At 58.7% G+C, this 27,939-nt stretch overlaps 1 protein-coding gene across 2 annotated transcripts; it reads left to right on the forward strand.

The window, feature by feature from the left end:
* On the forward strand, window positions 1-27,927 carry TRIM9 (tripartite motif containing 9; the record flags this gene model as incomplete). Of its 2 annotated transcripts, XM_084287023.1 has the most annotated exons (13): window positions 1-825; window positions 12,877-12,972; window positions 13,163-13,285; window positions 16,792-16,902; window positions 17,204-17,357; window positions 18,592-18,749; window positions 20,051-20,189; window positions 22,375-22,563; window positions 23,737-23,778; window positions 24,419-24,442; window positions 25,136-25,439; window positions 26,196-26,358; window positions 27,865-27,927. In XM_084287023.1, the coding sequence occupies 13 exons, from the start codon at window positions 1-3 to the stop codon at window positions 27,925-27,927; spliced, it is 2,391 nt and encodes a 796-aa protein (XP_084143149.1). The 2 variants fall into 2 exon arrangements, with proteins under 2 accessions (XP_084143149.1, XP_084143150.1); XM_084287024.1 differs by lacking the exons at window positions 22,375-22,563; window positions 23,737-23,778.
* Window positions 27,928-27,939: the final 12 nt, after the last annotated feature.

Raw genomic sequence — 27,939 nt, forward strand, 5'->3', positions numbered from 1 at the left:
ATGGAAGAGATGGAAGAGGAGCTGAAATGCCCGGTGTGCGGCTCCTTCTACCGCGAGCCCATCATCCTGCCCTGCTCGCACAACCTCTGCCAGGCGTGCGCCCGCAACATCCTGGTGCAGACGCCGGAGGCCGAGTCCCCTCAGAGCCGCCGCGCCTCAGGCTCGGCTGCCTCCGACTACGACTACCTGGACCTGGACAAGATGAGCCTCTACAGCGAGGCCGACAGCGGCTACGGCTCCTACGGCGGCTTCGCCAGCGCGCCCACCACCCCCTGCCAGAAATCCCCCAACGGCGTCCGCGTCTTCCCCCCGGCCGCCCCGCTGCCACCGCCGCCACCCTCAGCTTTGGCTCCTCCACCACCGCCTCGCAGCGCCTGCCTGACGTGCCCGCAGTGCCACCGTAGTTTGGGCCTGGACGAGCGCGGCCTGCGGGGTTTCCCCCGTAACAGGTTGCTGGAAGCCGTCATCGACCGCTACCAGCAAGGCCGGGCGGCCGCCCTGCGCTGCCAGCTGTGCGAGAAGGCGCCCAAGGAGGCGGCCGTGATGTGCGAGCAGTGCGACGTCTTCTACTGCGAGCCCTGCCGCCTGCGCTGCCACCCGCCGCGGGGCCCGCTGGCCAAGCATCGCCTGGTGCCGCCGGCTCAAGGCCGGGTGAGCCGGCGCCTCAGCCCCCGAAAGATCTCCACCTGCACCGACCACGAGCTGGAGAACCACAGCATGTACTGCGTGCAGTGCAAGAGCCCCGTCTGCTACCAGTGCTTGGAGGAAGGCAAGCACTCCAGCCACGAGGTCAAGGCGCTGGGCGCCATGTGGAAGCTGCACAAGGTGAGCCCCGGGGGCTGCCACGCCGCCGGGATGAGCCCTGCGTGGGGTTCCCTCCGTGTAATGGGGTCATGCATTGGTTGGGGGCACCATCCCACCATGGTTGGGGGCACCGTGTCCTCGTGCCATCCATCCACCCTTGCCTCTCATGAGCATCGCCTGCCCGTCCTGGCACCCTCAGCCCTCTACTTTTGGTGGCTTCGTGCAGAGGAGGGCAGGAGAGGCTCCCCAAACCTGCTGGTGGGAAGGATGCTGCTGGCAGGAGGGAGGCGTGAAGCCTCGGTGGCTGAGGAAGGGCTGCCCGCCTCCTCCCGCACCCTGAGTCATCGGGAGGAAGAGGAGGAGGAGGTGGAAGAGGAGGAGGAAGGCCGGCAGCAGGGAGAGGTGCCTGTCCCTGCATGCTGATCAGCGCAGCTCGCTCCCACACGCGTCCTCGCTGGGGGGAGAGGGTCCTGGGGATGCAGCCAGCGTGGGCTCAGCGCCACCCAGCTCGTGCTGCAGCCTCCCTCCTTGCTCACAGCACGACCCTCAGCTCATCCCCTCGGGGAAACGGGCAGAGGGGACGGGGACGTGGGTGGACAGGGCACGAGGGGATGCGTTATGCTCCTTGCATGAGCTGCAGGAGATGGGTGCTGGCAGAAAGGAGTCGGGGAGAGGTGGAAACACGCAAAACCCTGCTGAAAGGGGCTGGGGAATCCATCCAGGGGGCTGTCTCTGCGTTGTGCTTCGCCTTGTGGCTCCCTGGGGGGTGCAAACGGCTGTGCTGGGGCCGTGGGCGCTTGGCACCGTGCTGCGAGAGAGGAAAAAGGGTGCAGTTTGTGCCTCTTGCTGCTCCTGGCCCTGCTTTCCTGGGGACAGCAGGACTCTTCTCCCCCAGCACGGTGGCTGTCAGATGCCGGGAGCATCTTTCCTGCTCGGAAACCCAGCCCGTGCTCGCCGCATTCAAAGCCCGGCGCCAGCTCTCCTGCGGGAGCAGGCGGCTCTCCAGCCACGGATGGATGGGCTGGGGCCGTGCCGACACGCAGCAGGGCAGGACACGGCCCCGGAGCTCAGCGGTGCTGTTAAAACAAGAGGAATCTCGCTTGTGCCAGGCCTTTTCGCCAGGCTGTGGCTGCGGCGCTGTGCTCCTGCCCTGCCTCGGGTGCAGCAAGGCGTTAGGAGCACCCGTGGGTGTCTGGGCGGCTCGGTGCTGCTCCGAGGTGCAGTCCCTGTGCTCTGCAGGGTGGCGTATTTGTAGGTGAGTGGTTAGGTTTTGTTTCAAAACAGCTTTTTGGGGAGAAGGTCTTTATCAGGGCGGTGTTTTTGCTCACGTGGCCAGCAGGCACAGACCTGCCGTGCAGATCTTGGAAATGAGAGGGTGAAGCTGAGCCTGCGTTTCTGCAGTCTGTGTGTGTCCTCGGGATGTGACAGGCAGGGATTTGTGGCCATTAGGCACTGGTTTTTTTATTAGGGGAGGGAAAGGAGTTGAGTTAAATACAACAGTATTGTAGAATTGAAGGGATGGCCCCGCTGCCAGAGCTCAGGGGTGCTCCCAGGGGCTGTGTAACCAAATTGGGGCCTTCAGACGGGTCAGGCTTTGTGGAGCTGGTTTAAACCAAGCCACCAGGACCACCAAACCCCACGGACCTGGCTTAGGAACCAAGCCACCTTCAGACTGGAGCTGGTGAGCATCCTGCAACACCACCTCCCTGCCCTCCTGGGGGGTGGCAAGACGTGCCTGGAAGGTGACAGTCCCTCTCTGCCTGGTCCTTTCGGTGAGGTGAGTGCTTGTGAGGGGCTCCTACAGCTCATAGGAAGAGACAGAGGAGTCCTGGGAGAGAGGGATGAGAGGGAAATGGGGTTTTCACCCGAAATGTCCTCGTTGTGTAGGTAGGTTGCAGCTGCCGGCCTGCGCCCTGACGAGATGTGGTGCTGCTTGTCATGTCAAAGGCAGGAACACAAGATGGAGCTGGATCCTGCGTTCGCTGCACATTCCAGGCCCTCTCACTGACAGTGCTGTGTATAAATACCTATTTATTTATTTTTTCAGACAAACTGCAGGGTTTTGGTGGTGGGTTTCCATCACAGGGCTTCGTGGGGCTCGGCCTCAGTTCTTCACCAGCACCTTCCCCGTTGCTTTTTTGTGTTTTTTTGCCCCATTGCTTTGGCAAAAGGAAATATTTGCAGCTAAAACAGAAGCAGGGCAGGTCCTTAATCTCCTCCTGTTGCATTTTCCCAAGCCTGGCTGCGAGGGTCTCCCAAAAATCCCAGCACCCTTTCCCCTCCAGCCGTGCGGGGTGCCTCCTGCCTTCCCCAGGGCTGCGTTGTCCTGGGGGTGCCAGGGAGGTGGAGGTGCTTCGAAGCCAAAAAAAAAAAGCCAAGAAATGGCTGAGATCAGTGGATTTACACCAGCTCCGTGTGTCCTGCAGGCGATGCTGCCTTTTTGTATCAGGATTTATTCAGAAAGCAGCTTTCTGCCCTTCCCTCTGCGCTTGCCTCGGTTAACAGAGCGAGGAGCATCCAAGAATACCCCATTAATCCCAGGTGACAAGGGACAGCAAGTTTTACAGGGTGTTCTTGGAGCTACTGCAGCATCCCCTTGATGCCAGGAGGCATCCACTGAGCTCTGTGCAAATAAAAACGGGTCCGGGGCTGCCTTGGAGGGGGTGTAAATCCCTGCGGCTCCAGTGGGAAGCCCTAAAATGCAGGGACTGGAGCAGGCAACGCTGTGCTGCGCCAGCCAAAATTCCCGTGCCCTGCATGTACCAACCCTTTTCCATTCTCTCCACGTGGAGGTGCGTTGGGATTTTAATTCTGGCCACTTCACGAATGAAGAATCCCACAAACTCGGTAATTTTTGGTCGGGAGCACGCCAGGTGAGACGAGTGGAAATCCAGCAGTGGAAAACAATCAGCCCGTGGACCAATTCTCGTCTTTTTCTCCCGGAAATGTCAACAGGTGGCAGTGTGTCAGCCGGGGAGCCTCCTGACACTGCATCCGCAGCTGGAAAAGCAGGAGAACGAGCGAGCAGTGAGAGCAACCGCGGCTCCTGGGGTTAAATCAATGATCCGAGGGTGAGAAAAAGGCATTGCTGTTTGTTTGCCGGCGTTGTGAGCCGTGCCAGCAGCCAGCACGAGAGCTGACAGCCATGCAGGGTGGATCGTGGTCTGAGACACGTTCTCCAGAGGCTCATGGTGCCGCTTTTTGATTTCTGCTGTCCTAAATAAAGCGCCCCAAAGTTCAGGTTTGTGCGGTGAAAGCCTTGGTGTCTCTCGTTAGAACCTGCTCTGTGTGAACACAACCCCGTCGTGCGTCTTCACAGCGATCTTGTGTGGGTTTTTAACAACTATTTGGTATAGGAATAAAAAATACTTATTAGAGGATCTGAGGAGGTTTGTAGTGTGCTTTCTACGTTGCCAGCACGTAGCACTTGGAGGTATTTTCATTTTTATTCCTAAAGGCTTGAAGGAACGCCCCGCATCGCCTGGTGGCATGATAAACCTGCTTACTCTTTTAAAGCAGACCACTTTCGACTTGCCCCTGGTCTCCCTGGCTATATCAAGGGCTAATTAACAAACAACAGGCGGATTATTGCATCTCCTGCCCTGTTCCCTGCTCCGTTTGTCCCGGGGGAGGCTCTCCGTGTGGCTGGCCGTGCGTTGTGCCCTCGCTGTCTGGATTGTTAAATTAGCTGCTGAGTAAGCCAGCTCGCTCCGTGCCCCTTCAGATCGTCCTGCTGGGGTGAAAATCTGTTCAGGGGAAGCCAAACAAAGGAATTGGTGTCGATCCCTGGTGATCCCAGCTCAGATCATACATGAGAAGGGTGGCACGGTGCAAGTCTGCTCCCCGTGGAGAGGGTAAGAGGCTCCCAAGGATGGTTCCAGCTGTACCCAAAAACACCACGGGTTGGCACACCAGTGCTCCGGGACCTCTGGGGTGGGGTGGCGTACAGAACAAGGATCCCACCAACAGATCTCAGAAAGAAATGAAGTTTTTAGTGAGGGGCATCCCCGTACAAACAGCCTGCTCTGATTTTCGGCTGTGGTCTCCCCACTTGGGGCAGGCGAAGCTGGCAGAAGGGAGGCAGAAGCGATGTGGCTGTGGCTGGAGGCCAGCTCGCCCTGCTGGGATTTGGCCTCGTGGTGCTGGCCAAATAACTCAGGAGGCTCCCTGCCTGTCCTCCTTCCTCGCTCAGACTCCTCTATCGCGTCCAAAGCTGCATCAAAACTACATCAAACGCGGTGGCTCAGCTCGTGCAGCTCAGACACGGCCAAGATGACCTGTTCCCATCCTGCAGCACCACTTTTTCCACCCCGAGATGGAATTCCCTGCAGACGAGGACCCGATGGGCTTTGTGCCACAGCTCGGTGACCCAGAGCCAGCGCCTCGCTGCGGTTCCTCACCTGTGAGATGATTTCTCCCCTCCCCTGGAGCCCGGCAGCACCAACTCGTTACCAGCTAAGAAATCCAAAGATTTCTCCCAAAGAGAAATATTCTGAGGGCACGGTGAAATGCAGCAGGAGGGGAACGAGCCGTGTCCTCTGGGTGATCCGAGCTTATGTGAGCAGCTTGGCAGCAGGAGCAGGGTCACAGCTCACGGAGCTGTCGGCGTGGATGAGGATCCTCCCTGCCATCGGATCCAGCTTCCAGCAAGCTGTGGATTGTTGTAGCTGCCATGAGGCTCATCAGATCCTGGGATTTTATTTTTTTTTTTCTCTGGAGAGATCCCCAGCTTGATGCCGGGTGGGTCTGCAGTGGCAAAATGTGCAGAGCCTCAAAGTCTTCAGGTGCAGCGAAGACGCTGTGCCATCGAGTGCTGTGGTTCGTTCCAGCTCTGCTCTGTGTGTCACAATTTGTGTTTTAATTTTAATCATGAGCCATGATGTCCACAGGCAGCTCCTGCTTTTGTGTGCCTGGAGCTTGCTGTGTCTCCATTAACTCATAGGTGAGTAATTTAGGGCCGTGTCTGCCTCCTTCCTCCGTGCAGCCATCCCTGCTGCTGGGAGCAGCCATGGGGGCTCGAAGCGATGAACTCCTCCAGCGTTTGGCTGGGGGAATTCGGCTCTGGAGACGTACACGGGGGGTGATTTATGGCACGTTTGGAAGGCAGTAAGCTCTTACCCACCGTTTGACACCTGCAGAGCTACATTGATTTACCTCCTTCTTCCAGGGGGCTGGCGCACAGGGGGATGTTTTCAGGGTGGGATGTTTTCAGGGGCAGGATGTGTTCCCAAGGGCTGCCACAACCCCGCACGTGCTGGGCAGAGGAAGAGCAGCCAGGCAGGAGGAGAAGGGCCCCTTTGTGCTGCTCAGAGGCAGTTTTGGCCTCGTGCTCCCTGCAGCGAGCCCCCGGGGTCCTTTCCCACCGGTTTCCAGCGAGCGAACTCAGCTGGGAGAGGCCGGGACAGATCCGAGCTCCATCTCTGCACGTGTGAAGCCCAGGGGTCACAGCGGGGCCACCCGGGAGCTAATTAAGAGTCAGGGCTAATGAGCTCAGGCAGAGCACCGGGCTAATCCCAGCAGGCTGGCTCCGTTCAGCCGCGTCTGCGGGGTGGATGCCGCAGCTCGGACACCTGCAGGAGTCTCTGCATCCTCTCCTGCACCCCACGAGCCTACCTGATGGAAAATGATGCTGGTCACAGCATCGTTAGCACTTCCACACCACGTGCAGCCCCTCTGCTTCACGTACAGGTGCTGCTCCATCACACCATGTCCCAAGCAGGGGCTCCTTGCTGTGCACGAAGCAGCAGGAGGAGCGAAAAACACCCCAGATTCCCCTCTGCTGCTGCTCGTCCGCATAGCCCGGCAGCGGGGAGAACAAAGAGCATTTTAACAAGCTGCTCCCGGCCCTGCCAGCACGCCGTGTGTTTGCTCCCCGTGCCCAGCAGCTCCTCTCCCATTCTCTTTAAAGTTTGTTTTCGTCACGGCAGAGCTGGGAACCGGAGAAGAGCTCCCGAGACGCCCGGTGCCGTCCCTGCGAGTCGGCCGGCGCGGCGCTGCGTTTGAAGCTGAGCTTATAAATATTAGCAAAGCACCTCCTTCCCCGGGAGTTTCAAACCCTCCGAGGCTTTGTTGGAAGAGATTTCTTTTCCCCTTCAACTTCACAGGGACTTTAGAAGAGCCCTTCAGCCAAGTGAGAAGTGGGCCCTGCAGATTGAGTGGGCTCTGCCTGCCAAACGCATGGCCCGGGGGCTCCACAGACCCTTTTAAATACGTGTTTGTTGTAAAAGAGGTATGAAATGGATCACTTCCGAACGTGCCTGCACGTTTATGGTGTAAAAGCGTTTGATTTTGTTGAAAGTGAAGTGCTGCAAAGCCTCGTGTGCCCTTTGGGATGCTGCCTGCTGCTCCTGCGGCCCCTGCCAAGGGGATGCACAAAACCAACACACTATCACTGAAGCAAACGTGAATTATTCCCCCTCCCATCCCTCGGTGCTCCCTGGGTTCCCCACTTCTTCTGAAATGCTCCTGAATGGTTCAGCGAGTCCGCTGAGTGCTCTCCTCGTGGCACCGAGCTGAATTGCTCGGCCCCAGCAATTTGGGCAGCCTTCAGCTCCAAGCTGTGGGTCCCCTCGCCTCCTTGCTCACTGTGGGCACCCTGACAGATCCTTCATCACTTCCTAATCAGCCTAATTTAATTCTTATAAAAGAATAATTTTTTAAAGGCACTCATTAGCGCAGCTCCTCTCAAATTACTGATTTCTTCTTCTTTTGTTGTTAATGGGTCTGCAACCTCATAATCCATCCAGTTTGGTTGGCCATCCTAACGATATCCCCTTCCCCTGCCCACCTCCCTCGTAGCCTCACGCCACCTTTGAAGGTTTCCTCACCCGTGCCAAATTCTTATTTCCACTGGAAATCTGAGCGGGGCTCCCGGGAGGCCGCTTGAAAGCCGTCCCCCACGCACAAGGGATTTAACATCCCCCTTGGATGCTTGTCAGGCATTAACACGAGCTTTAAAGCACGAGCCAAGAGGGATATTTTAACAAAAAAATAATGAATAAAGAACCCACATCCTCCTAAAAGTGTCAGGGAAGCAAAAGGGGGGTTGCTGTGTCCTCTAGGACAGGGTGGCCAACGCACCAAATGCAGGAGGAGGAACCAGGAACCACCCCAGGGGGCTTGCAGCCTGCTTCCTCGGGTGGCATTTGGGGAAGGATTGGTAAAAATCATCGTTAGTGCAGCTAATCGGGTTGGGATTTAACTCCCCAGGCATCAGGCTTAAAGACTTAATGCAATAATGGGACGGCAGAGCCGTGCGGGGAGGGGATAATTGGGGTGGGGGCGCACGGGGCGTGATTTTGAGGCTGTGGTGGGGACAAGGCTGTGTGGGGACACGTGGCAGGGTGCCTGGGGGACGTGGTGCTTGCAGGCACGCTCCTGCACTAACTGCAACCCCCAAAAAATGGGCGTGTGATGCCCTGGCAGCTTGCACTGCAGGGTGGTGGTGTTGTTAGTGCATTTGTGCACCCACAGCGCCTTCATTTTGCGCGTGGAGCAGGTCCTTGGGACCATAACCTTTGCAGACGTGTTTTTCCACGCAGTGCGGAGGAAAGCAGGGTTTATCCGTTGGGATTTACCCTGCTGTTGGCAGGAATTCCTTTAATTTCTTTGCGTAAGCAGACGAAGCAGCAGTTGGTGCTGTTCCCACCTCGCCAGACCCAGCGCTGCCCCGACCAGGAGCGTTTCAGAGCTCCTCCACCTTCTCCAGCAGCCCTGGTTTGTCCTCTGGAAGTGAGAGCAGCTCACGACACCCCTCTGGGGAGCCAGGTCAGTCCCCCGGTGTCACCAGCAGCTCCATCCCATCGCACACCCATGCTCCAGCCCCTTCCTTGGAGGCTTTTTGGGAGCCGAGGGAAAAACACCAGGAGGAGCAGAGAGCTGGGCAGGGATCGGCTGCTGCAGGGGCGAGCTGCCCAGCAGGCTCCTCAGGAAACGCAGCCTCGGGCTTTATTAACTGCCTGCCCTCTAATTAAGGCTGTGCGCTGGGTTTATTACTCCTCACAACAATAATAACGTTATTTCAGTGATTGCCTGGGATGTGCTTGATGAGACGCTTCCTCCTGACCTGCAGAGCCCTCCTTTTCCAATCATAAGGTTGAATGTTACTACTCAATATTTTCTGTGCGCTGCCTGCCCCAAAAACCAAAAACCATGCCCCAGAAGGGTGGATAAGTGACAATAAACCATCATTTTGTGCCTCCTGGATTCCTTCTCAAGGCTGGTTTTGCACGGGGAGGGCTCCGAAGGGAAGCAGCGCCCAGCAGCAGCTCTGAGCAAGGCGCACAGCACTTTTTGGAGCACCACGAAGCCAATTCCTGCACTTTCCCTCCAGCAGAATTGTGTTTTTTGTTTTTTTTTTTTTTTTCCTAGCAGTCTGTCTGCAGCTTGTCCTGCCCTTTATCACCCTTAGGAGAAGGAAATCTCACCGAGGCCCCGATCTGCCTGTTCCCCGTGCAGCCAGCTGGCACTAGGGGGGTGCCGGCTGTATTCCTATACCCTGCCTTGACTGATTTCAGCCTTTTTGCCACAAAATCAGCCGTGAGCACCTCCACGTGCTGAGCACAGGGCCTGGAGCTGCTGAGCTGTGCCTGGAAGGGAAAGGAAGGAGCCTGGAGAAATCCCCGGCCAGCTGCGGGTTGTCCTCTGCCTCTCGCCAGCCTCATCCATCTCCGGGAGCACACCGACGCCGACGGGCAGCAAACGAGCCCTGCGCTCCCAGGGATGCTTGGAAAAGCCACCAGCAGCTATAAATCAGTGATAAATCAGCGATAAATCAGCAATAAATCACCTATAAATCATCAGCGAGCTCCCAGCCATCAGCAGGGCTGCGCTCCTCCAGCCGGCACGAAGGGGAGCCTCGTCTCCCCGGCCATCAGCCCCTCTCTGCAGCCCTTCCCGTGCCTTATTTTCATTATTAACATTATAACATTAATAATATTTTATTTTTTACATCTTCTGTTTTTTCATTATCAACATAGAATGATTTACATTGCGCGTTGCCCTGGTTTCAGTTAGGATAGATTCAGTTAGGATAGATTCTAATCGATTTTTTACGTTATAAATGATCTTTATATATCCTAATCGATAATATAAATATTTTTTCTTGTGTCCTGGCAGTCCTGCAAGCTGGGAACTGAGCAGGTGGCTTCCCAAACACCAGAAAAATCCTTTTTGGAGGGGAACCTGGGGCTCACCCTGCTGGTACGGACGGGCTGACGGATGTCTCAGCATCCCTCACCCTAAATTTTTTGGAAACTCGAGCCAGGAGGCAGAGCTCCGCGTGTGCTCCCCGGAGCAGGGAACCCCTGGGGCTACTTGGAAAGGCTCGCAGCGAGGTCACGGTGCTCGGGAAGAATATCCCCTTGTCTTCTTTTCCAGGCTGCAGCCTTTCAGTCGCTTCTGCCTGCTGAGGAAGGACACTGCCCCACTGTGTGCCCGAACAAAGCCAGCGGCCGCGGCCATCTGTGCGCACAATTCCTGCTCTGCACCCTGCTCTGCTGGTTTTTTTTCACCAACACTATCAAAAACTCGGTGTTTTTAACCAATTTTGGCCAAGTGGTTGGAGGCAGCCTTGGTCCACGGAGTCTGGGTCGTGCTTTTTGTGGGCGCTGGGAGCCCTCGGCCTTTTTTTTTTTGCCCTCCCACTTTCTTTTAATGAAAAAACCATAATGAAAAAGCGGCTAAAAGCTAAAAAAAAAAGCTAAAAGCTGCAGAAAAAGCAGCTAAAAAGCATTTGAGGAGCTCTCAGTGAAGCTGAGCAGCCTCTTCCGTGGTCTCAGGCAGAAAGACTGCGTGCCTGGCCCCCCCCCAGCAGGACCCTCCAGGGTCTTGGGTTAATTCCAGCGGCATCTCCGCCTCTTCCCGAGATGCGGGGGGCCCTGTGCAAGCCCTGGAATTAATTCCTGTGTCAACTGCCCCGGAGATAATCAGCTTAGCAGATCCCCAGACCCTGCCTCGCACGTGCGGGGCGGCATCTGCTCGGCAGCAGGAGCAGCCCCCACGGGCTGTGCAAGCGTTTCGCCTTCTGTGGGGTGGAGCAGGGAGAAAACCCCGATTTTGGGGGCACCAAGCCGGCTTTCGGGGCACTCTGCTGCCTGATTGCCCTCCGAAGACACCGAAGGGTTGTGGCAGGCTGCAGTGGATGTGGTTTCCACCAGCCCTGGGGGTGTTTTCGGTGAGTTTTCTGTCCCCGGGTGGCAGCAGCTCTCCAGAGCCCATCCTGCAGAGCCCTCAGTGCCACGGAAAGGGGACGGGATCCCCTGAGAGCTTTGGGGACAGAGACTGAAGCCCTTAACTCCCAGTAGTGCTGGTGGGAGCTCCTGGGGTCTCCTCTTGCTGCTTTGGAACAAAAGCCCTTGATTTTAGGGCTGGGCTAGGTGATGTTTTTCTGCATTTCACACATTAATTCAGGGGAGGGGCAGCAGGGCTGCCCTGCCGGAGCATCCCCCAGCCCACCCCTTCATCCCCAGCCCTTCAAGACCCCAGTGTGAGCCTCCATCACCCCCAACCACACTCCTCCATCCCAAACTTTTCCCCTCCGTGGGGTTCCTGCCAGCTGCCTCCCCGTTTCCTTGCCCAAAACCCACAACTCTGCCCCTCAGCGTGCGCTGAGGAAATCCTCCGAAACCCCAGGCTGCCCTAAACCCTGGGCGTGCTCCAAGGCTGATGGCTTTCCAGGGAGCCACCTGGAGGATTTACGACCCCAATCGGGCCGTTTAATTCCTCTCCACACCCCCGACTCGCAGACAGAATAACAGAATAACAGCAGGAGTGCTTTTCTCTGCGTCCCACGGCTGTGAATCCCCTTGTCCCCGCGCCCAGCCGTGCCCTGCGCACCTTCCCATCCGCTCTCCCTGGTCACCCAGCATTAATTAACGCTGGTTAATGGGCTAACCACCATGGCTTTTGGGGATGCAGCAAGAGCTCTTCCAGGAGACCTGTGCCTCCTCGAAGCCTGTCCACAAGGGGCTGAGCTCTGGTTTTGAGGTCATTTCTCTCCGGTGACCTACCCGTGGGCAGCGCGGAGCTCTCATTAAATTTTAAGGGCGCATCGAAAGCGTTGGCCCATTAGGAAAGCCTCAAAGAGTTATGCTGAGATAAAGATCCTTTTCTTTTTTTTTTCCCCGAAACGCATGTTGATTTTAAAAAACAGCTTTATGGAAGGAAAAAGGAAAGAAAAACCACCGTGCTGCAGTTTTAATGAGGAGCTTGTAAACCTCGCAGGCTCCCGCTGCTTCCCTGCATCAGCTGCCCTGCGGTGCTCAGCCCCCAGCAAAGCTCCGTGCCGGGCTGATCCCTGATCCTGCCAGGGCTGGAGCTGTGCACGGGGGGAGATGGGAGCTCAGGCCAGGAGCCAAAGGGTTTTTTGGGGGGTTTTGGGGGAGGTTTTGTCGGGGAGGGGACGGGATCTCGCAGGGGACAGCTCGGGGCGAGGAGCCCGGCAGGCTGCTGAGCTGACTTAGCAATCCCGTTTTTATTAGAGATGCATTCACTGATTATCTCCGCGTCCTAATGACCGGGGCACGATAAATCACCAAGGAAATGCCAAAATCACCGGGGTTTTATTAACATCTCCGGGGGAGGCAGTGCCGCAAGGTCGTTTTCTGGGGCACCGCTGCTCTCTGACAGCCAGGCAGCCAGCCCACCTCCTCCCCCTGCCCCTAATACATCCCCAGGAGCACAGAGGGTAAGGTTTTGGAGACGTGGGGCCGTCTCCACCCTAAAACCCGCGTGCTGTTTGCAGCCCCCCAGAAGGCGAGATGTCTCCGAGCGGTAACTTACCACGGGGGATTTGCCCAGCTCCTGGAATAAGGCAGCCAGCGAGGCACACCGGCTCTGCGCATCCCAAATCCAGGGCTTTGGGAGCCCTGAGCTGATGGATAACCCTTTTTCCATTCCCATCCCCATGGCAGCAGGGGCAGGAGGACGCCTCCGTGGGGCTGCTGAAGGCTGCGCGCCCCGGGGCACAGGGACCGCGCTCCGTGCCCAGCCCCAATGTGCACACCTCGGCTCCTCCGGCACGAGGACGAGTTCGGGATGTGGAAATAACCCTACTCTTTTTTCCCCCTGCAGAGCCAGCTCTCCCAGGCCCTCAACGGGCTGTCGGACAGAGCCAAGGAGGCGAAAGAGTTCCTGGTCCAGCTCCGCAACATGGTGCAGCAGATCCAGGTAGCGCGTCTCCCTGGGGAGGAGCAGCCTTTCCGGGGATCCCCTGCCCCGTCTCCCCGCGTGGTTTGTAGGGAATCCCCTCCCAAAGGGGTCCGCAATCAGCACCTGCCTCTTTTCATAGCATCCCCGTGCAGCTTTTCCCCAAAAACTGCTCCTCCCAAAGCCACCCCGCTTTGCTCTGACCCCCCAGGAGAACAGCGTGGAGTTCGAGGCCTGCCTGGTGGCCCAGTGCGATGCCCTCATCGATGCCCTCAACAGGAGGAAAGCCCAGCTGCTGTCCCGGGTCAACAAGGAGCACGAGCACAAGCTGAAGGTGAGCCCTGCTTGCAGCTCGGGTGGTCGGAGAGCTTTCTGCAGCGCTGCCGGCACCACCACGGCGCCGGTTTTGGGGTGAAACGCTGCTTTCAACACAAGCTGCCATCCCGGGGCACTCGGGGTCACGAGGTGGCGGTTCTGTCACCGGGCAGGAGCAGGAATCTCTCCAATTTCTGTTCTGCCCAACGAAAACTCGTGGTGCTTTCGCCCAGAGGTGAATTCTTGGCACGGGGAGGGGAGCCGAGACGCGGCTCTCCGCGTGAGCTGTGAAAACAGGCTGGGCTCTGCACTGCTTCGAGCACTCCCCACGAGGCTTTCCATCCTATTTCCAGGCGGGATTTCCAGCTCTCTGCCCCGCACTGGCTGCCCCTCCTCGCTCCTTGCTGCCCCTGTGCCTTGTCCCCAGCTTTTCCCTGCGGTCCCCAGCGGGGCGGGTGAGCGCGATGCGGCGTCGGGCTCTGATCCTGCTGAAACCCCGTGGATCCCTTATAGGTCCAGCTGGACCTACAGGGTGATAACAGCTTTGTAGGGCCGAGCCCTGCCTCGGTGCTCCTTCTCTGGCACCGAAGCACAGCCCAAGCAGGCAGTGCCACACCGACAGCCCATCCTGTGGGTGCAGGACCAGCTCTCTTTCACTTTTCCCCTGTGGGGCAGTTAGTTACCCTCTCACACAGCCAGGCAGTGGCTTCAGCAGTCAGGCTGAGGCTCACAGCCTCTGCACACCCTTTCCTTCTGGTTTGGGGACAGGGACAGAGGGGATCTTGCCTGCTTTCAAGGCAAGGGTGGCCATCACGGCACAGGAGGGCACGAGGACAAGGGGCACGAAGGGACAGGGCCTGCCAGCTGGCACCGGGCCACCGGCGCCTGGCACCACCAAGCCCAAGCTCCCTGCCCCGTGGAGCACCCGGAGCTGGGGTCAGCTGGGCTTTAGGGCTGACCTACTTCAGCTTGACACACATCTCGTGCGGCAGGCACCCAGCCAGGGCTGCCCGTGGGCCGGCACTAATTGCTCCAGAGGGAGGAAACAAAGTGGGGAGGGACATCGCGCTGCCATTCCCAAACCTCCCTGCCATTCCCAAACCTCCCCCCAGGCTCGGATTCAAACAAAGAGCCAGCCTTTAACAAACGGCATCCAAAGGAGCAGAGAGGCCAGGTTTTAAATCCCTTGTCTGTTCTGCTCCTCGTGGCCAGCCCTGGTTTCCAAAGGACTTCCCCAAGCTCCCCAAGGGAAGCCACCCTACAGCACGGGCTGGATTGAGCAGGGGTCATACAAGGTCCCTGCAGGGTTGTCCCAGGACGAAATTCCAAGGGTTCTGTCAAAGCCACTGAGCTCCTGGACATAGCTCTGTACACGTCTGTGTCTCCAGAGCTGAAACACTGGTCCGTGACCCTTCCTTCTTATGGGATTACGCTCCCCAGCAGGGCTCATCCCGCGCACCGGAGCCAGGGTTCACGCGAGGCCGGGTGCCTTGAAACCCAGCCAAGCGCTGAGAGAGGAGGAAGGTGAGGAAGACGTTTAGGTAGGGACGAGCACAGGTGTTACTGCCTTCCAGGAGCTGTGTTCGAATGTAAATTATAGCTCGGATCGTCTTGCAGGAAAGAAAAGCTCCTGAAATAAACGCCCTATTTTAAGGCGGCAGCGAGGTGCTGGGAGCGCGCAGCGAACGCCCCTTTTGTAGGCTGTAATTAGGAACCAGCTGCTGCCTGCTGCCTCCTTTGACGTGCAAAGGGGAAAAAAAAGACATAAAAACGACCAGGAATGGGATGTGTGGAGCTGCCCAAATCCCCTCGTGGGCTGATATCACCCGAGCTCACTGCCCTGCCAGGCTTTTCCCAGAAGATGCCACCACTCGGCTACCCCTGGGCTCCTGCAGAGCTCTGCAAGCGGCCAGCTTCCCTGCACAGCCCAGGGCAGGCTGGTTTTCCTGGAGATCTGGTGGATATCCCAATCCTTTTGGGTTCTCCTGAAGCTACCCAGCCCCTGCCTTTATCCCCGTGCACAAGTCAAAGGCCTGAGGACCTTCCGGATTTTGCTTTATCCCCGTGCACAAATCAAAGGTTTGAGGATCTTCCAGGTCTTGCTTTCAGCTCTGGATCCACCTCCTCTGGTATTTCATGGGAATATTTCATTCCTGGGGTAGCGAGGAGCTGAGATGCCCCACACGGTGGAAATCCCAGGTGGCAGCAGCAGGTACATGACGCCCACGGGATGCTCACAGCCATATGGAAACCCCACAGGCTTCTGGAAACCCCTTTGCACTCCCCCTGCACCTTCTGGATCCTGCCCCAAAGGACTGGGAAGGGAGGTTTGGGGGCTTGCCCACGCTTCTGGAAAAAGGCACAGCGGAGCCAAAGAGGGAGTGAAGGAGTCTGGCTCTCCAGGAGCGGCTGACGCCAGCAGAGCCATTCCGGTGCACTCGAGTGTTAAAAACTGGCACCGAGTGAGCTCTTCCCTCTGATGGAAGCTTTCGAGGCCAAACCCAGCGTGTGCTTCTCTCCTGCATGGTCTCTGAGCTCCTCAGCATCTCTGCACGGCTCCGGAGGACAAGATGGGAGCTCCCCCTGCTGCCTCGCCAGCCTGGCGTGCTGGTGGCTGCTGCTGCTGCTGCTCCTGCTGCTGCTCCTGCTGCTGTTACTGCTCCTGCTGCTGTTACTGCTGCTCCTGCTGCTGCTGCTGCTCCTGCAGCCCCCTCCCCAAAGCAGCAAGTGGTGTCCTTGCAAACAGCAACCCCCTAAAAACCAGGAGCCAGCCAGGAGCATCTTTCATAGCATCTCCCAGATGCCTCGTCCCAAGCTGCAGGGTTTACGGTTCTCTTCTTCCTGCTAGGTGATGAAGCGGAGGTGATTAGGTTCTAATTAAGCCACGCACGCTCTGATTGATTGCCCTGCAGGAGTCCTTGCCCCCGTGGAAGCCCGGGCTGCTGTGCCACAGGGGGCTGGGACGTGCCTCCATGCAGCTCTGCGTCCCTCCCGGCTGGGCAGGGGGGGTGCCTGCAGCCCAGGGGGGTGTTTTAACACGGGATTCACAGCCTGTCGTGATGGGGATGTGGCTGTGCTTTCCCAAATTTTAACGTAGTGCAGCCTTTTCCATCAGCTGCTGGTGGGAAGCTCGCCTGTCCTGCCCCTGACAGCCCACCGAGGAGAACTTTACGCAGCTCTAAAGCTCTTGCAGGAAAGGAAGGGCTGTCCCTCTGAGCCCATCTCCAGGCTCTGCTGCAGCCTGGGGAATAAAAAAAAAAAGGGCAATTCTGCGTGGTCCATCTCAGCTGATGCGGGGTGAGCACCTCAAACACACGAATCTCCCCCTCAGCACTGCAGCTGGGGCAGGTTCATCCCTCTCGGGAACACCAAACCCCAGGCTTGATCCTCACCCACCACCCGGCGGCTCTGCTCTGCTCGGAGGCATCCCCACGAGGCTGCAGCTTTTTTTTTTTTTCTTTCTTTCTTTCTTTTTGGGCTCCCAGCCCTGCGGCTGGGCCATCGTGGCTCTCCTTGTCGCCGCAGGTGGTGCGGGACCAGATCTCCCACTGCACGGTGAAGCTGCGCCAGACGACGGGGCTGATGGAGTACTGCCTGGAGGTCATCAAGGAGAACGACCCCAGCGGCTTCCTGCAGGTCTGGATGGGATTAGGAGCCCTGGGGTGGTACAACAGGGAGGGGGGGGCACAGCGAGGACGGGATCCCCATTTTTCCAGCCCTAAAATCGAGGGCTTGGAGCAACAGAACAGAAGCAGAAGCAGGATGGGGTCGGTTGGCTCTGAGCACGGAAAGGAGAGGTTGGAGGATGTGTTCGGGGCTCTCCAGAGCGGAGAAACGAGGGGAAGGAGCGAGGGGGAGAAATTGGGGAGCAGGATTAGGGCAGGGCAGGTCCCCAGCACGCGGCCCCTCGGTGCCTGAGGCTGCTCCTCGCCGCCAGATCTCGGACGCGCTCATCAGGAGGGTGCACCTCACCGAGGACCAGTGGGGAAAGGGGACGCTGACGCCCCGGATGACCACGGATTTCGACCTGAACCTCGACAACGCCCCTCTGCTGCAGTCCATCCACCAGCTGGACTTCGTGCAGATGAAAGGTAAGAGTGTGCCCGCCGCCCCTGCTCGCTCCCGGCGCCGCCGAGGAGAGCTTCTGCCCGGGGAGGATGGAAATCAGCCTGGCTTTCCTCACCTTCTCCTGGCCTCCACATCAACCTCGGCTTTGTTTCTCGGTGGTGAAGCGCAGAGCCACAACTTGCCCTCCCCTGCAATCCCCGTGGCTGGTTTTGGGGCTGGTTTTGGGGCTGGTTTTGGGGCTGGTTTTGGGGGCAGTGCTGTGCCATGTGTCCTCCGTACCACAGCAAACGCCAGCAGCTAGGGGCAGGGGGTGAGACCATCGGGGGTGAGACCCTCGCCTCTCACAGGCGAAGAAAAGGCTTTTAGGAGCCAAGTAAGACATTTCTTATCCAGCTGGGTGGCCCTGACAGCAGTGGCATCAGTTCCCTGCTCCCCAGTGTCAAGGTTACCAGGAGGGGGGTCTTTGGCTCAGCTCCACAAAGAGAAATGTGAGAAATTCCACTTTGAAGCAGGCAAGTTTGTTTTTTTTTTTTTCAATTTTTTAGGTTTTTATTTATTTATTTTTCATTTTTTCACTGTGAGAGTGGCCGAGCACAGGAGCAGGTTGCACGGGGAGGTTCATCTTTTCCTCCCCGAGCATCCCCTGGCTTCTCCACGTCGTGTCAGGGCTCCCCGTGTCCTGGGATGTGCCCAGCAGCAGGAGCTGTGTGCGGGCAGAGCTGGCAGGGGACAACAGCCCCGAGTCCCCCAGGGGTGGGTGCTCTGCTGGGGACAGCGTGGGAGGACCCCGAATGTTTTTGGGGCAGCCTGAGGGCCATCGTTGCCTTGCTGAGAGGCACCCCCACGTCTCTTCTTCGCTGCGTCTTGGTGGAAAACCAGCAGCATTTCGTGCTGGGCTGCGGGCAAGGCCAGGCACCCCGCTGCAGCCAGCTCTGCTGAGCATTTTTGGGAGCCTCCCTGCTTCGGGACATGAGTCGGGGCAGTGGCACACCCTGTCGTGTCACCACGCTTCTCCAAAAACCCATCAGAAGGACAGAAAGCAGAGAAACCCCAGGGAAATCCCAGCTTCGCCAGGCTGCAGCGTGGCGAAATTTGGAGGAGCTCACCTGGAAGAACAGCTCTTGCTGCTGCTCACCCCCAAGGCACCCCCATTTCCACCCCGAGCAGTGCTGGCTGAGCCCCGAGGCCCTAAATCCATCTCCGTGCTCCCTCCCCGTGGCGGTGCTAGCAGCCAGGGTCCCTCTAACTTGCCTTTAGTTTCCTCTCCAGTGCCGGCCCCGCCGATCCTGCAGCTGGAGGAGTGCTGCACCCACAACAACAGCGCCACGCTGTCCTGGAAGCAGCCCCCCTTGTCCACGGTGCAGGTGGAGGGCTACATCCTGGAGCTCGATGATGGCAACGGCGGCCAGTTCAGGGTAGGTGCTTCCCCAGACCTTTTTTCAAGTCCCCTCCTGCCTTGGAGACGTGAGATTTGGCTTGCCGGGACGCCCAGGTGCGGTGCAGACAAGCTCTGGGCATTTTCTGGGGAGGTTTGGAGTCGTTTGAAGGGGTAGAAATACCTTCCCGGTGAGCAATGTGACTTGCAGACGCGGAGGATCCGTGTGAAGCTTCCTCTGCAGGTTGCTAAATATTTCGTGCGAGCCATGCTAATTGCCCCGAAAGCCTCGGGGTTTCGCCAGCTGCCAGAAAGCAGAGGTGTTTGAGGCCTGAGGGCTTTCGGATTGCCGTCATTACACAATTAAAATCAGATTTTTCTCTGATCCGACACGCTGATAGTTCTCCCGGCGTGCTCGCAGCCAGCAGCCCCTCGCCTTCTCCGCGCACGTCCACGCGAAACTGAGCTAGGCAGGAGCTGGAGCAGGGCGAGGATGGAAAAAAGGAGGCGAGATCCGCAGAGGGAAGGGCACAGGAGACCAATTTAGGGGACATTGAGGCTCTGCAGAGCCGCTCCAGCAAGGTGAGGGCAATCCCCCAGAGCCTCCATTCTTCCTTCCCTCCTAATTTGCCCGGAGACCTGCGAGTGCCTCTCGTGGGATGCCAACTTCAGGAGGGTTCCTTGGGTGCCAAGGGTCACCTTTAGCTTCTCATCACCCATCTCAGGCTGTCAGCACGCTGCTGGACCCACAGCTTGGGCTGCTCCCAGCCCCTTTAGGGTCTTTGGGGAGGTGGAAGCGACCTGCCCTGCCCTGTCCCTCCACCCGCCCCACGGAGGGCAGCAAACCCCCGGGCTTTCTTGTGGGATCTGCTAATTGTAAGTGAAAGTTTCGTGAGCCACACGTTTCGGTAGCCTGTGGATGTGTTTGCTCGCCCGCCCTGCTCCCACAGCCTCGCTCCTTTGGCAGCAGGAGCGGGAGGTGCTGGTGAATCAGCAGCGCTGTGCTGAACTCACCTCGGTTTTCTTTCAAGGAACGCTTTGATCCTGCCACCCAGGAGCACGCAGAATTGCTTTCCGCCAGGAGATTTCCCTCTGCGTACCGCCTGCATTAATCCCTCTCCCTGGCACAGCTCTCCTGGGCCGGGCTCGCTGCTTTCTGACCACAACCAGCAGCTCCAATCCCTGCAGAAACTCCTTTTAGGGCAGGATAACTGCTCGTGTAACTCTTACAACTGCTCTTACGGCCGAGGAAGGAACCCTCGGGGCGCTTCGCTCTCCTTTAGACGTTGCCCCAGGCGGTGGCGCGGGGCTGCGGGCACTGACGCTGCGCTTCTTTGGCAGGAGGTGTACGTGGGGAAGGAGACCATGTGCACGGTGGACGGGCTTCACTTCAACAGCACCTACAGCGCCCGCGTCAAGGCCTTCAACAAAACCGGCGTCAGCCCCTACAGCAAGACCCTGGTGCTGCAGACGTCCGAGGGTAAGGCGCAGGGGGCACGGCCAGCACCGCCGGGCTCAGGGATCCCCCGGGCGCTGCTGGCAAGGGGAAAAAGGAAGGGCTGTGGCAGGAGGCTCGGGAAGATCCGAGTTTCTCTCCCTTTCCGTGCCAGAAGGTGTTTTTTTTTTTGGAGAGGGTCGGTGTGGGTGCAGGGGGAGATGGCGCGGGGAGAAATGGTGTCAGGGTTTGTGTTACGCCCTGGGGAAGCTCCAATGTCTTCACTGATGTTGTTTTAAAGAAAATCAAACGCTCAGCACCGCTCTCAAAGCATCGTGCGTGGCTGCACAGCGTCACCACAGCGTCCCCTCAAAGCCTGGCGGTGCCCAGCAGGGAGCAGAGGCACCACGGAGCCGCCCAGGTGTCCTCACAGACCCCCGGGACGGACAGACAGGGACAGACAGCCACCCTGGCACCGTCTGCGGGGCTGATCCCCTCGCTGGCAGGCTCTCAGAGTAGGAACAGCCCTCTCGCAGGCCATGGAGGAGTCTCCCTGACAGACTCTTAAGTGCATTTGTCACAGCAGGCACTTAATCCGGGGCGGAAAATTGGCTTGGTGCTGACGTGCAGGCTGGAAGGGGGGCTCTGAGCTGCACGAGGAGGTCAGGAGCTGTGCTGCTGTGGATGTGGAGACAGGGAGCAGCCCCACATCCACTGCTGCCAGGCAAGGAGCCTCTTTTGGGAGCTCTCCACGCTCGGAGGAGCCCCTTTCCCATATTTCCCAGGCTAAATGCCCCGGGGGTGTACCAGGAACGGGGAGCAAAAGGGGTTGAGCAGAGAGCTGAGCCGTGACCAGCCCATCCAACAGGCAGAAATCTCAAATCACGAGCCCCAAAGGCCTCAACACATGGGTCTGCGAGCTGCGGGCACGTTTGCGGAGCTGGGAACCACTCGAGGAAGCTGCAGCGTTGCCCTGGAGAGCCAAAAATAGGAGAACCCGGAGCCAGCCCTGCTGTGGGGTGGCTGGAAGCACTCCTGAAGGTCAGCAGAGCTCCCCCAGCTCTCTGCCTGGCTCCCCCGAGCCTTGCAGGAGCCAGCAGGGCTTGGGTTCCTCCTCGGCTCCGTGGCCTTTAAGCTGCCCAGCTCCAAAATCTGAAGGAGCCTGGAAGGAACGGGCTGCTCGTGGTGCTCCTGCGTGCACGTCACGGCCCCTCTCAGGCTTTGATCCCCAGCAGGTTTGAGCATCATCTGGACAGGGCGAGCAGCACGAGGGGAACGCTGCCAGGAAATACAGGGACAGGAGGTGCTGGTTTGGGGGAGCCACGAGCCATCAGAGGGCACCTGACCTGCAGCTCCATCTCTTTTGGGGAAAAAAAAGGAAGGTTTTGCAGTGATGCACGCACCCAAATTTCTGACCCCATCGATGCTCTTCGCTCCCGCGGCCTCCTTCAGAAATTACAGCCCACCGTGCAAAAAAAAAAAGGCTTCTTTTAGCTGTTTTGTGGTTCTTTTAGCTTTATTGTGGTTCACAGAAAGAGACAGGAGGACTGGGGACGCGGAGTCAGGGCTGTGAATGCGGGGAGGATTTGGGATCTCCACACCCCTTGGCGAGACGAGGGGAGAAATCGCAGGAGGTGACCATCAGTGGGGAGCGGGAGCTGGTGGCGTGAGGGGATCCCTCTGGTGTGACGTTTTGCCATAAATCACCTGAATTCTCCTCGGAAGGCTCAGGTGTTTTTGGACAGGTACAAGGGGACACCAGGAGCCCCGCATCCCGAGCAGCCTTCGGGCCAGGCGGGTGCTTGGTGGCGCGCAGGGCGTTAGAGCCTCGTTGCCTCTGCAGCCTCCCCAGCACCCTAGAAAGGGACGAACGTAGCGTCTAGGACACAAAAAAGGTACAAAATTCATTAAAAATAACAGGAGCTGTGCGGGGGGGGAACTTGTGAGCTCTTCTAGGTGCGTTACGGTGACGAGGTGTGCAGGGCTGGCTTAAAAGAAAAACCTCATGAGCGTCGGGAGGACGAGGAACATTTTGGAAGCCAACCACACGTTTATTTTGGATGTTACCCGAGGCAAAGCTCCCCTGGAGGGTGCCGCCGGGCTGCACAGCCCCACGGCTCCCTGCTGCACCCCCCTGTGCCCGCACGGCCCCGGGTGCGGCGGGCGGTGGCGCGGCGCGGTCGGGCAGAGCCCGTGGCTGACCCCTGGTTTGCATTGATCTCACGTTTAGAAACGCAGCCAGAAGAGCAGACCCTCCCTTTTCCAGTGCCTTTGGAAAGATTGCAGCTTCGTAGAATGAGTCCTTTCTCCTCCACCCTTAATCTACAACCCAGCTTTCCGGGGAGATCCTACTTTGAGCTAAGATCTTCGGCCCACCAGCTGAGCTTGCATTCTTCTTTACAGTCCCTGAATTCAGCCGGTGAGCCGGGTGCCTCTGGCATTTCCTCTTGGTCTGTGCTTCTGGCCGTCTCCAAACCATTTGTTTCGTTCTGTTCTGTTCGTTTTTCTCCCCACGACACGCGGCTGGATGGCAGGGGCTGCCCCCGAGGCGGAGGGGATTTCGGTGGTGCGGTTTTTGGGGACGTGCCCGGCTGTGCCCGCAGCACCACCGGGTCCATCCCCTGGGGTGCTGGAGCAGCAGAGCCAAGGTGCTGCTCGTGGCCAGGCTCCGAGCACGTTCCTCCTCTCCAATCTCCTGTCGGTCAGGGGAACAGAGCCCCCCCCGGGGACATTTCCCTGGTTTCCTTCCCCTCCCCAGGCGAAGCACGGTCGGGTAAGACCCTTCACAATCCGGCTCCTAACGAGGTGGGCGCTCCAACAGCCCCTCTGGGAGCTGCAAAGCCAGGCGTGAGCATACCCGAGGCTCCTGCCCTGCAGAGGTAACCACGCTGACAGTGCCTCACCCTGCTGGCAGCACCCATGGGTGCTTGGCTCGGGCCCCGCACCCGGTGTCCGCGGGCCGGCGAAGGAGCAGCGGGCGCGGCGCGTCTCGGAGCTGTTTTCTAACCTCTCCTTGCACGTCCTCTGTCGTTAAAAGATCCTGGGCCCCGATTCTTCCAGCCCTGCACCGATTTACACCGCTCCATGGGCTCCAAGAGGAGGAATTCCTCTGCTGGAAGCCCCGGAGGAATGGGGGCCCCCGATCTCTCCGTTCCCATCCCATCGCCTGCAATGAGGAATGAATGCTGCAGCATGAGCGGTGCCGACATAACCGGGGGCCCCGCGGCTTTGTGATTCCCTCTGTGCTTTTCGTGTTTTTCCTCCTCACCCCGCTGTGCGCTCATGGCTTCGACTCCGTTTCGTTTCGGGCCCTTTTTCTGCCTTCGTGCCCAGCCGTCCCGCCGAGTCGGTGTCTCCGCAGCCACGGGCCGGGTGGCGGGGCCAAACGGGGTGGTGGCAGGGGGCTGAGGTTCAGGAACTGCCCCAGGGACCCCAGGCTGGCAGCACCCAACCTCACAGGTCGCATCCGTGAGCCCTGGCCCTGCTCTTTGGCTTTTAAGGAGCCCGGCCCCCTGCGGCTGGCCGGATCCTCGGGGGTTTCTCAGGTGTTGTGTCGTAGCTGTGATGTGTGAAACGCAGTATCTCTTTGTAGGATGCAATTTTGAGACCCAAGGAACGCCTTACTCTCAATTAGGCAAGTATATCTGTTAACGATTAACTGGCACCTCCTCCGTCTTGCTCATCCATCGTTTTTTGTTTTTTTTTCGTTGTCTTCAAGTTTAATTTGGCGAGCGAGCAGCGTTTCTTTTGCACACCCTCCCAGATGTCCCGGTGGCAGGCAAATTGACAGAACCATCATTGCTGTGTGCTGCAAGGGCGTTTAATTTCCTCCCCACCCTGGTTTTAAAGAGAAGCCCTGTGCTTAAAATCTGGTCCTTCTGCCCAAAGCCGTGTGCCCCCATCTGCGCTCATCGGGGCGCCGATGGGCGACGTCCGACGCAGAGCGCCTTCCCCAGGAGTGGCGCACAGCAGCCCCCAAATTTGGGCCCAATCCTTCCTCTTTTGGGGAAATAAATGTCCCCTGAAGGGCACAGCACGTCCCTCACACACCATGCCTGCCAGCAGCACTGCTCCATCCTCGCTTCATCTCCCCCCCGTTGGTGTGTGCAGAGCCCTGAAAGCTCCGTGCGCTCGCCGGAGAGGCGGGCGAGCAGAAATTATTTCTGATTCCCTTTTTTATTTTTTTATTTTTTTATTTTTTTTTTTTTGGACTGAATGCCAACTTCACGCGCTGTTTTCTTTCCCTGCATGCCTCTCCCGGGGGATGACCACAGTTGACATTAAAAAAATGGTGGCAGGTACGGACTCGCTCCTGTCGCGCCGCGCGAGCCCGCGTGCATGCGAGCCGTCCCGCGCGCAGCGTTCCAATAAAGCCCTCCACCAAATCTCACCCGAGTGTCTCCTTCTTCGAGCCGTGTTTACTTCTGCAGGCGTGAGAGTGGTTTTGTGGATGTGTCAGTTCACGTCTCGCTGACCGCCGGAGGAAAAAAAACACCGGTGAAACCGGCAGCTGGTGGCTTGTGCAACCACCCCCCCCGTTGTCTTGTCCAGAGCGTGACCCCCGTACCTGTCCGCTGGCCAGAGAGCGAGTCCCGTGCCTTTAACCCCTTCGTGGAGGTCCTCAGGCCTTGTCCGTGGGCTTTCTCCTGTCTTACGTGTGGCCGGCTGCTGGGCAGGGCTGTTCCTGGGCGTGCAGCGCCGTGAATGCCGGCCGGTGGATGCGCTTTGTGTTCCCGGAGCTGCTAGAGCCAGACAGCGCCGGGGACAACGATCCTGCGGGCTCCCGAGCTGCCAAGGGGACAGGCAGGGGAGCAGCAGATCCAAAACTCAGCTCGGAGCCCCGACCCTAAAGCCAGGAGCCCCGCGGCCGTGCCCCGGAGCTCGGTGTCGCCCTGCATGGAGCATGCGCCGCTTCTCGTCCCGTCCTCTCCGTGCGCCTCGGCGGCGCCGCGCCCGTCCCCCCTGACCCCTCTGGCTTTCATCTCTTCCAGTAGCTTGGTTCTCCTTCGACCCTTCCTCCGCCCACGCCGACATCATCTTCTCCAACGACAACCTGACCGTCACCTGCAACAGCTACGACGACAGGGTGGTGCTGGGCAAGACGGGCTTCTCCAAAGGGCTCCACTACTGGGAGCTCTCCATCGACCGCTACGACAACCACCCCGACCCGGCCTTCGGCGTGGCGCGCGTCGACGTCCTGAAGGATGCCATGCTGGGCAAGGACGACAAGGCCTGGGCCATGTACGTGGACAACAACCGCAGCTGGTTCATGCACAACAACTCGCACACCAACAGGTAGGGGCCCCGCAGCTCCGCCCTGCCCTGGCACGAGGGGCCGGGGACGCTAGAGGCACCCGCAGGAATTGGGGTTTCGCTCCTCGTCGCCTTTTGTGGGAGCGTGTGGCTTTGCCCAAAGCTAAGGGCAGCTCCTGCTGCTCTGGTTCGTTGCTGTGGCTGGTTTTTTGCTTATTTCTGTGGCTTGGTTGCACGCTGGCTCTTCCCCCGAGCATGCACTGCACCCCTTGCGCATAGCAGACCCCATCTGCTAACTTCCAAAGCCTTTTAATTCCTGCAGTGAGAATATTTTGCCTCCTTTCATCCCTGTGCCACAGCTATGGCACGATTTCCCCATGGGCTGGTGGAGCTGGGGGCTGGAAAGCTTGTGGTAAACTTGGGCAGAGCCTGGCATCCCCTTCTCAAAGGCTTGAGGGCAATTCTCTGCTGGATCAGTAGGGTTTGAAGCAGGGCTCGCACTTCTGCCCAGCAGCTTTCCCCTCCTGGTGTCCTCCTGGGGACGTGGGGACAGGCGGTGGCGCGGGTGGCGATGGGCACAGGTCACTGGCAAGGTGTGAAGCCCTTTTTTGGGGGGCTGTAGGGTCATGGGGATGCTTTGGGGGATGCCAGAGGGCAGGGGCTGAGCTCGTTCCTCTCGGGATCGCAGCCACACAGCCCTGGGGAGGTGACCCGGAGGGGGCCACAACCCAAACCCTGAGCTGGGAGCAGGAAGGACACGAAGCCAGCGTGGCTGTCACCAACTCTCTGCTCCCACAGAACCGAGGGCGGCATAACGAAAGGCGCCACGGTGGGCGTGCTGCTGGATTTGACCAGGAGGACCCTGACCTTCTCCATCAACGAGGACCAGCAAGGGCCCGTGGCCTTCGAGAACCTGGAGGGCCTCTTCTTCCCCGCCGTCAGCCTCAACAGGAACGTGCAGGTGGGTGCCGGGGCCGTGCCCCCCGGAGCTGCTGCCTCCAGCTCCCTGCCCCGTGGTTTCTCCAGCTTTCCAGCCCCTCCTGCTCCCTGGGGTTTGGCAGCTCCATTTCGGGATCACGCCGGCTCTTGCATCGCCCCAAGGACCCCGGCAGGAGCTCTGGGATGGAGCGGGGCGCCTTTCAAAGCCTCTTTTCCCCTCGGGAGGTTCAAACCCCTCTTCTCTCCCTCTCTCCCAAGCTCTCTGCTCTGCTGAACGGCACCGAGCGGCGGCTCCCCGTGCCCGTGCGGTATTTCCATCTTTCATTTCCCCTTCTCACCGATCCCTTCCCTGCCAGCAGCCGCCCCACGGAGTCCCCAGCTCACTCAGCCTGGCCGTGGCACGTCCCCTCTCACTGCTCGCCCTTCCAGCACTCCTCCCTGCACTGCTTTTAGGGCTTTCCTGTTATTTGGGAGAAAATGAAGGGTTTCATTCCCACCCCAACCCTCTGTACCACCAAGAGACGAGCACATTGTGGAGCCCTCTGGTTTCTGGTAATTCAATGTGCCAGGCAGGGCTCCAAATCCCCAGAGAGCAGGGGAATCCCGTGGGATGCTGATAAAAGGCCGCTAATGAACCCAAGCCGTTCGTTATCCTCCTCCTTCAAAGGCACGGGTAATTAAAATCACCCTAATCAGGCTGGAAATAATCATGTTTTAGACAAAGTTTCTTACAAATCTGGGTCTGAAGGGGGAAAATGCTGCTGCTTGAGGAAGGAAGGAGCTGTGCTTCCCTCCCAGATGAAATTATTTGGGGAGGGAGAGCCCTGCACAGCTCCTTGGTGCCTGGGTGCCTGCAGGACCTGGCCCCTGGCCCGCTCAGTCCCTTGCAGCTCACCAGGGATTTCCTGCAAGCAGGGAGCGTCCCTCTCAAATTTTTCTTTGGTTTTCCCCTTATTTATGTGCTGAAGTCCGTGCCGAATTGCTCCCTGTTGTCAGGACCGGGTGCCTGGCTCACATTTGGCACCCGAGCACCCTGCACCCCACGGCACGGCCCTGCCCAGCTCCTTCCTCCAGCCACGTCCCCTCCTCTGGGGCTTTTTAGAAGCCTCCCTCAGCCCTAAGCACCTTTTCTGTCCTTCAGCCCCCTCCGTGCCCTCTCCTGCCCATCCCACCCCCACCCTGTGCCCACCCCCACCCTGTGCCCACGTCCCACCCCTGGCAGCCAGCTGGGAGCATTTGGGGCTCAGCACCTCGGGTACCAGCAGCCCTACTTCAAGCTGGAGCTGCGTCAGGGCCCCAACCCCATAAATAAGAGGAGAAGAAGCAAAAAGGAGCCACCACCACATCCTAGGATCCTGCTCCCACCCCAAAACCCCACCGCTGGGCTCCCCACGCCCTCTCAGACCACCTCCCACCGCACCGGGGGTCCCACCATCCCCAGAGGGGACACCGCAGGGGCTGTCACACTCCGGGGCCGTGTCCCCAAGCCTGGTGGGGACACGTCTGAGGCCTGGCAATCTCGTTGCAGGTGACGCTGCACACCGGGCTGCCCGTCCCCGAGTTCTACGCCTCGCGCTCGGCCATGCAGTGAGGCAGCTCCCCG

Source organism: Netta rufina, assembly GCF_964035555.1.
Source record: "Netta rufina genome assembly, chromosome: 5".
NCBI classification, from domain to species: Eukaryota; Metazoa; Chordata; class Aves; order Anseriformes; family Anatidae; genus Netta; species Netta rufina.